The 8,913-nt window shown below is 47.9% G+C and overlaps 1 protein-coding gene across 2 annotated transcripts; it reads right to left on the bottom strand.

Annotated features, from left to right (window-relative positions):
* Positions 1 to 584: 584 nt before the first annotated feature.
* Positions 585 to 8,159, bottom strand: S1PR1 (sphingosine-1-phosphate receptor 1). Of its 2 annotated transcripts, none has more exons than XM_090048990.1 (2): positions 6,407 to 8,159; positions 585 to 3,954 (listed from the first exon to the last, which is right to left on the bottom strand). In XM_090048990.1, exon 2 carries the CDS (start codon positions 3,808 to 3,810, stop codon positions 2,671 to 2,673), a length of 1,140 nt encoding a protein of 379 aa, XP_089905116.1. In that variant the 5' UTR covers positions 3,811 to 3,954; positions 6,407 to 8,159; the 3' UTR covers positions 585 to 2,670. The 2 variants fall into 2 exon arrangements, with proteins under 2 accessions (XP_089905116.1, XP_089905115.1); XM_090048989.1 differs by lacking the exon at positions 6,407 to 8,159 and adding an exon at positions 4,959 to 6,384.
* Between the last annotated feature and the right edge of the window lie 754 nt (positions 8,160 to 8,913).

Here is an 8,913-nt window from a genome sequence, read left to right as displayed (position 1 = left end):
AGAAGCACCTAGACAGAGGAGGAACATCTGCTTCCTACACCTATCAGTGCCCTAAGTCACTCCTGCCAGAATGAACTGCTGAGCCAAGAAGCATTTTATCTTTTACGCAAATGCAGGTGTAAGGTTTTTTGCAGCTTTGCTCGGGACACTCATTAAAAGGCAAGGAAGTGAGCATACATGAAATCACCCCTTCCGTACAGGGAGACAGATGGAGAGAAATTCCAGTCTGTTTCCACTCTTTTGTCTTCAGGGCATTTTTGGAATTTCCTTCAGGAAGTGAAAGGTTGTGACCTAAAGCCTTCCTCGGTTAGCAGACTCCAGTTTCCCACAGTAAACCTTTCCCAGAAGTGACACACAGTGTAACAAGGTAAGCTTTATCTATATGCCCCAACTGCATCCTGTATGAGCTCAATGAAACTATAGTATTACCTAGAGAGAATGGGCGTGACAAGGGAAATGGAAGAGTCAAGCCTTGGAAGAAATACAGCAGATACTAAAATAAAGCTAGAGAGGTTGATAGAGCTACATTGATTTATAACATTCGAGGCTCTGCTTTTATTATATAAATATAAACCTTCCTGAAGCTAACAAGCTAACAACAACATGCACGCAACTACTTTTTAAAAAAGTTTTCTTTGTATTTTAACATAAAAATAATAAAGACGTGGTTGTTTAAAATACTTTCAATTTCTAATTCATAAGATCCTGAATTACATGGCATTTTACTTCTTCCACTCTGGAAAGTAATAGAGTTCTCAAGTGTCCAGTATATCTCCTGTTTCTTCTTTTTCATCATGTCTCAGGAAAGTTTCTTGCCCTGCTGCATAGACTGAAGGAGCAAATCTATTTAGTCAATTTCTTTTATTAAAAAGTTCCCTCTCAAATCATGGACTTCCGCCCATTTTTCACTTTCCATTGGCCTACAAGTAAAGGTGTCAGTATGGATCTGTGTCCTTAATTGATTAGCTGTATCATGCAAACTCAGCATAATCCAATCCCTCCTGAAATTAAAGAGTCCTTCCCCTAACTTCGGTGAGCAGTGGTAATGCCCCAGGTCTTAACAACAGTACACACAAATATTATGATAGGAGCATCTTTAAAAAAAAAGAAAAGAAAAATCAGTTTATTAATGTTTATGTCAATAAAGCCATGTGCAAATTGAACAATAAAAGTCAGAAACATTTTAAATACTATTTTTAAAACAAGAAAAAAATCAGTTTAATTGCACTGAGAATCATACTACAAAGGCAGCAATTTTTTTTACAAAACAACTCCTCTAGGAATCACCAATAGCTGTACATTAATTAATTATTCTCAGCTATCCCAGATACGCTAATTTTGTTATCATAATGCTCTATGTGCATGAAGACTCCTGCATCTTATTAACTTACTTACATTGTACACATTCAACCCCATTAGCACAGGTTAGAAAATGCAAAATAGAAACAATGTTGTAAAACAAATACATTCAATGTAATGCAAGGACTGACTGATGTGGATTGAAAAATTGCAAACATCTTTGCTCAAATACTGAACATTCTGAAACCTAGAAACACCAGCATAAGTGCCAAAATGTGTATTGCATTTTGTAGGGAAATATGTTTGTAAGATCAAACTATTGTAATTTCACTTGGACTAACAACATTTTTTTTCCCAATTTTTCTGATTCCCGTGATCTTCTGTTCATATTTTATCATCAGTCTTTATCTTTGGAAACACTGTGGACCAGCCCTGAAATTCTTGCTTGATTACAATTCCCACTGACATCAACAGTATTCAATACTATTACACTTTTTTTTTTTTTGCAAGTGTGAGAATCATCTAAAAGAGCAAAGAACTTTAGTTCTCTCTTGCAATTGTGGTAACAACTTATTTAATGAGAAGCAAGTCAAAAGAGATGTAGGACCAAATGCTGCTCTGAGCTAATTCTCCAGAAAAGTCTGTTGATTTTTTTAAGAGTTGCAGGGCTGGAGCCAAATGCAGAGTCTGGTTCATGTACTTAACCAGTAATAAGAACCTTCGGAAAAATTTGATATGATCTGGGTAAAAAAAATAAAACAAAATAAACCCTCTTGGATTCTACCAAAGAAAGCTTGTGACATTTAAAAACTTAGGTGGAGGGAAGCCAAACTGTGGTTGACCATGATCTAGATTACATGGGCGGGATCTCTTTCTTTACCATATGCTAAAGAAACTCTTCTGACCAAGGATGCCAGAGCTACCACTAAACTTGGTACAGAAATAGCTTCGTGTAAGGGGCTCACTGCAGTTGAAAGGAAAAATAACTTCACATTCTTCTCAAAGAACAACAAAAAAGTAAATTCTCCCCTCCCCCTCTCCCCTTTTCCACTCACACACACAACAGGCATCATTCCACCAAGGCATCAGTCTTTCTGAGTTACTAAGGAGACTTCAGGCTCTGAATGCTCCCAACAATTCTGAACTGCCTCAGCGCAAAGACAAAACATGCTCCAGGGGGAAATGTTTTCAAGCCAGAACAGTCTGTCCCACTTCTTGAACTCCAGCCGCACAAGTGCACCATAGGCCTCTTCGGAACTAATGCTACCTTGCTCATGTACGCCACTTCCCTGCCTAGCTACTGTGAGCAAGAGGCTTCTTGCCTGTCAGATTTCAAAGCAGAGGCTTTGAAACCAGCTCCCGTGGGTATGTCTAGGAAGATGAGTTGATATTGCCTGAAGACACGATCGTCTCCGGGCAGTCACCCTCCTCCTTCTGTGGGTGGGAAGAGTTGTCAGATTTACTTCTGCTGAACTCCATCCCTCCTATAATAGGCCTTTTGACTTTGGTCCCAGAGTCTGCAGAGGGGCATTTGCAGCAAAGCATGATCTTTAGAAAGGCCCTCCGCATCTCTTTGTTCGTGAGGGTATAGATGATTGGGTTGGTGCCGGAATTGAGCACAGCCAGCACTAGGAAATACTCCGCTTTGAAAAGGATTGGACAGGCCTTCACTTTACACCCCACATCCAGCAAAAGCAGGATGAACAGGGGTGCCCAGCAAACAATGAAGGCACTGAGGACAATGATCACTGTCTTGAGCAAGGCTAGGGACTTTTCTGAGCTCTTGCTGGCTTTGGCAATGTTTTTCCGAAATGTTAGGCTGCGGCTCCTAGTCCTGACCATGGAATAGATCCTGCAATAGAGGGCCACAATGGACAACAACAGGACATTTAAAACGGTGGTGCAAAAAAGAATGTAATGCTTATGGTAGAGGGGCAGCACGGTAGAGCACTTGTGCATGCAATCAATGCAGTTCCAGCCCATGATAGGGAGACCCCCTAGTATCACGGAGATAACCCAGCAGGCACTGATTAGCAGGAAGGAGCGGAAACTGTTGCTGTCATTGTGGAGTTTCATCTTCAGCATGGTGATATACCTCTCAATGGCAATAGCCAGGAGGCTGAACACAGAAGCTGAGAGGGCAACAAACATGCTGCCTTCCCTTAGAAACCACTGGGGAGGAGACAGAGTGTAGGTTTTGGGTCCAGATAATAAGAGGTTGGCAATATATGCCACTCCAGCCAGCAAGTCTGAAAGAGCTAGGTTTCCAATAAAATAGTACATGGGTCTGTGAAACTTCTTGGTTTTCCAGATAGTCAGCAGGACGAAAATGTTCTCTAAAATGATAAAGCAGCAAATAATGATAAAAACCACTGAGGTCACTTTTATTCCACTGTCCACTTTGTCGTTTAGCTTTCCTGTGTAGTTGTAATGCTTGTGAATGATGTAGTCGTTAGGACTGACAGAGAAGTTGCCAGTGGCTTTCATGTGGGAGATGCTGTTGGAGCCCATGGTCCCAGGCTAAGCAGCACTTCCCCAGCCAGCCGCCAGAGGGTGAAGTCCAAGGGAAACTTCAGCAGCCGCTCCAGTGGCTGTGTCCCCACCGTGGAGGGGCCAGTCTCTGGCACTCTTCAGACAGCTTCAGAAACCACAACCCTACAAGTGGGGGCACAGGGCAGAGTCAGAAGAAGGGTTAGGAACAAGAGGGCAAGCTAAAATCCACGCCAAGCACCCCACACTCAGAAACTGCATCCATCACTTTCACTCCCCCGTTATAAATTGTGGATGAAGAAATGGGATAGGAAAAGCAGGAGGGGATTAAAAACCAAACCAACCCCCCCATTTTTTAATGCAGAGGTGCCCAAATAAGGAGGAGGCAATGTGGGCTGCACCGCCTTGCTGGAGTCTGCCCAGTTTGGGGGCTGCCAGAGCACCCTGGTGGGGAACACAAGTCCCACCCTACTCCTCTGCCCCAGAGCCAGCCCCACAATTCAACCGGCTCAGGTTTGGGGGGAAAAGACGGCTTGATTCGTTGTAAATGCAATTAGGAGGGCACACGAGCCCGCCGCGCGGGCCGGAGAAGCTCTCACGATTTTTCCCTCTATTTTTAGGCCGAAGTGTGCTCGTGAGGGTGACGGGTGTGCACCGAGGTGTGAAAGCCAGAGATCAGCTCAGTGTAAACAGGAAAGCTGCCCTCCCCTCGCCGCTTGTGAGCCAGGGCAGCCTCGGCAGTTGTGCAGAAAGCAGGGAAAGGCAGAGAAACAAGCACAGCAGGGGGCTGAGGAAAGAGGCTGCGTGCGGGCGTGAGAGGGACACAGAGAGTGTGTGTGTGTGTGAGACAGAGTGTGTCCGTGCGTGTGCACGAGTGTGTGCATGAGAGTGACTGTGAGAAAGTGAGTTCGAAGTGTGTGATGTTGCGCGAGAGCGTGTGAGTGTGAGGGCGACCCAGCGAGGACGTGCGAGGGACCGCGCGTGAGACGGTGTGCGCGTGAGTGTGCCTCCCCCGCGTAACCGCCCGCGCCTGCGAGACAACAAGAGTGACTTCGTGCGTGTGCGCGTTGCCTCATGTGCGCGTCCGACCCCCGCGCGCGGTGCGTGCGGGGCTGCGTGTGAGTGTGCGCGCGGGGCCGTGCGCGCCGCGACCCGGGCCGGGCACTCACCTGGCTGCGGCGCTGGGCTGTGCGGACACCGCCTCGGCCGCGCTCCGCATGCTTGCCCCGGCTCTGCCCAGCCCCAGCGCCGAGCGCTTCCTCGCCGGCCGCCCCCGCGCCGCGCCGCTTAACTCCTTAGTGCCCCCGCTGCAGGGGGGGGCGGGGGCAGGGGCAGGGCTTTGCAGCCCGCCTCGCAGAGGCTCAGCGCTGCCCCGCTCCGCGCGGCGCAAGTGAAGGGTTAACCCCGCCCCCGCTCAGCGCCCGGGGGAGGGGCCGGGCCGGGCCGGGCGGGCCGGGAGCCGCCGGGGGGCGGGGCTGAGCCCGGGCTGGGACCCGCGTCTCGAGCCCCGCGGGGACCCCGGCCGGCTCCTCTCCCCGGGCCCTGCTCCGAGCGTCCGCGGTGCCGCTCCGTGGGCTCCCACGGGGGTCTTGCAGGAGGAGCGGGACGGGGCCGCAGCCGCCGGGTCAGCCCCGGTGCTGGACGGGGAGTGCGCGGGGCCGGAGCAGGGCTTCCCCCCTGCCTTCCTCTTTCGTTTGCAGCCTCCAGCCCGTCAGGCCCGGGAGGCTGTGAGTCAGAGGCCGTGCCCCGCAGCCCGCTGCTCCCTCGCTACCCATGCCCCTTTCCTGCCAGGATTTGTCCGGGCACATCTAGTCCCGCCTCGTGCTCTAGGCAGGATCGTCCGCAGCGAAACCTCTTCTTCTCACACACAACTACCAGGCTCCGTGCCAGGAGCGTCGGAAACACCCTTTTTATTTGCCACAGGTGGGGGGGAGGACAAGGGCACTGGCAATGTTCTGCCGCTAGGACTGCAGAAATCTGCTAAAATGCCCTGGCAGAAGAGGAAGGCACCGGGATGCGGAGGAAAGTCTCCCCGCCCCGCCCCGCCCCCCAATGCCACAGTGATCGTGGGGTGCAATTCCTTCTTGATCCCAACTGCAGAGATTGGGCTGACCCTAAGCAGAGGAGCAAGAAAGACCCTCTAGCTAGGAACTACAGCAGCAGCATATCCCAATTCAAATTCCCATGCTTAGGTGTGTGGCCAACACCCAGTGCTTCTGAGGAAGGTTAACCCCCCAAAATAGATACCAATAGCAACAGGAGAGGAAGAATTCCTTCCTGGCCCCACAGGACAAACAGCAACGCCCAGAGGCACGGATGGGATAAGCGGACACCCGCCACTCGGATCTACGACTTGGGGGTCACAAACATGACTCCATGCATCACACCCTCCCGGGAGAGCTGGACCATCCCTTTCTGGCATCCTGTCTCCTTTGCAAACAGAGCTCCCTATGGATCGGGCATGGTTAGGGAAATCCATTCCGCCAGAGCTTCCCTGGCATCGGCCATCCTCGGTTCAGGGTTATCGGAGGATGCATCCCTGCTTTTATTGAACTGTTCTATTATTTCTGCTCCTACAGCGATTCCCCCTCACCTCCATTTACTCCCAGACACCTACCTTTGAGAAGTGCACTGGTTCCAATCTAGGATGTCACAGATGAGAAAGGAAATTCAAGTGACTCTTCTGACTCCTTCCCATTTTATATACTAGGTGGGGTTAAGAGGTAAAGAAATCAGTGTGACCGAGAGACAATGCCCAAAAGCAATGAAATTGGGTGTGCCCTGCTACCTCCTGTGGATGTTATGAGACTTGAAGAGAAGTCTCATTGATTTATCTAAAAACATCTTCAGCAGTGCAGACATGCTTAAGGAAACGGTCCTTTTTTGCTAACGCCCTTAGCTCCAAGTATCACATGGACTAGTGGAATGATCGCATTTTCGGAAGAGAGAATATAATCTTCTCTGACACTGACTTCGCTTGGCCTTTAGTGTTTCATCTAACCTCAGTGTGGGTCAGTTTTCTCATCTGTGAAAAACGCTATTTACCAGTACTTTGTGGACTTTTTGATGGGTATTGGAGGCTTAATTCATGTTTGTAATACTCTGAAGATGGGGATAACTTTGAATCATTCCTACTTTGAAAGGTGCTAGCCATTTTAAATCCATGCTTATTATGATCAGTAGAAAAAATGTACTTGCAATTGCCACAGTATAGTAGTCTGCTATGATAGATGCATGCTATACAGAGAAAATTGCATGGTAGAGAATAGGAATTCTTGCACTTTTTGTGCAAATGAACATCACAAATACATGCTTGATTAATGAACTCTTTTATATCACACTATTATACAGGATTCCGTTGACCGTATTAGTTGCTTTCTGAAGCAGCCTTCCTTTCTACATCTTGGTTTAATGGTGTTGATAGGTATTTTCGATTGCTCCACACCTCTCTCTAAATGACTCAGCCAGTGCTGCAGCAAACAGAAATGTACTTGTGTAGAATGCAATTGGGAAAGGTGTCGTTTGGTTAGGCTGGAAGGAAAAAAAATCAACGGTTCTGCTATAACTGAAAGACAGCACAAAAAATAAATCATGTTGAGGTTGACACGTGCACCCCCCTCTAACTGCCTTGTATATACAGGCTACATATTTTGTTCCCACCCCTTATTTAGCTAGTTTATGAAAACAACTCAGTAGAGCTGAGTTCACTGATGTTTTATTTTTTTAATTGTGCTCTTCTCTTTGGGAAACAATTGTCATACAACTTTATTCAGGGGCAAAGCATGAAAGTAACATGCTTTATTTGAGGGGCTGGATGACTCAGGGGTCTACAAAGGGATACAGAGGTTTCAAGATTAAGTCAACCAGGGCATGTCTACAGAGACACTTTACTGCACAGCAGACTAATTTATTGCTCAGTAAATCATCACAGTTTACCTGTACAGGCAATGAGGGTGTAGTAGACTGATTTACTGTGCTGCCAGATAGTCCTGTCAGGTACAAGTGTTATCCAGCAGCATGGTAAATTACTGTGCTTAAACACACGTGTAGGGTGAGATCAGGATTAGTTTACTCTGGTCCAAATTGAGCTGAAGTATATTCCGTTGCATTAATTGCATGCGTAGACACACCCCGAGTGGGTCCTGACTTACAGCTGGTATCATCCAGCTGAATGATGCACGATGCACCTCTGAATTAGTTAGTCTATAAGGTACAAGTTTACCTTGCCTTCTGCCTATTATCCAGTTGAGTGTTGTAGTTAATATAAACATCTTTTCCATAGCTATACTGTGACTTCTTTCTTTCACTTTTATTATTGACTCCAGTTAATCTGGAATTTAAAAACATTAAATGAATACCCACCCAGGGTCAATATAAAGCTCAGTACAATTTAAAAGCATTAGTTTGAATGCAACTCTTATCATCACGTAGATTTCAGAAGATAGCCCAGGAAAATTACCCCTATCTTTGATAGCTAAATAAAACTGCAAAAATGCTGATGGCACAAAGGTTATGTACTGATTGAGGACTGTCATCCCTCAGAACCAGTTTTTTAAAAATCAAATGGGAAATGGATCCCAGATTTCAGAAAACAAGGTGTGGGAGCAGCAACCTGCATTGCAGGGGTGGCTACACCCCCAGCTCCCAGCCTCCCCCCAAAACCAAGGTGGGCAGACCACACTGCTGGAGCTGCAGCATGGGACTTTTTTAAGTCCCTCAAGCAGTTAAGACTCTTCCTTCCCCCCTCCCTTCTCCTCTCTGCTCAGTGGCATGTTCCCTCCCCTCCCTGCTGCTGCTGCTCTTCTACTGTCTCCAGCTGACGTTAAGGGCAGTGGGAAGGCTCCATAGCTACTCCTGCCCAACTGCATCCAGGCAGCACATGGACCCAATCTTGGCTAGAGACAGCAGCAGCAGTAGCAGGCGGGTTCCCTTCCTCTGTGCCTGCTGTCCGGATGGCAGGGAACACAGGGGTGGGGTGGGGACTGGGCAGGAAGGAAGGACCCATCTCTTGATGCTGCTGTCTCTGGCTGAGCCTGGCTTTGCATGGAGCCTGGCTGGTGTGAACAGGAGTGACTCTGGAGCAACCCCCCTTGCCCCTACCTTGGGGGCAACTAAAGACAGCAG

The sequence above is a fragment of the Crocodylus siamensis genome, chromosome 5 (genome assembly GCF_052110815.1).
Source record: "Crocodylus siamensis isolate JL-2025a chromosome 5, ASM5211081v1, whole genome shotgun sequence".
Lineage (NCBI taxonomy): Eukaryota > Metazoa > Chordata > Crocodylia > Crocodylidae > Crocodylus > Crocodylus siamensis.
This window is presented reverse-complemented; position numbering and strand designations above follow the sequence as displayed.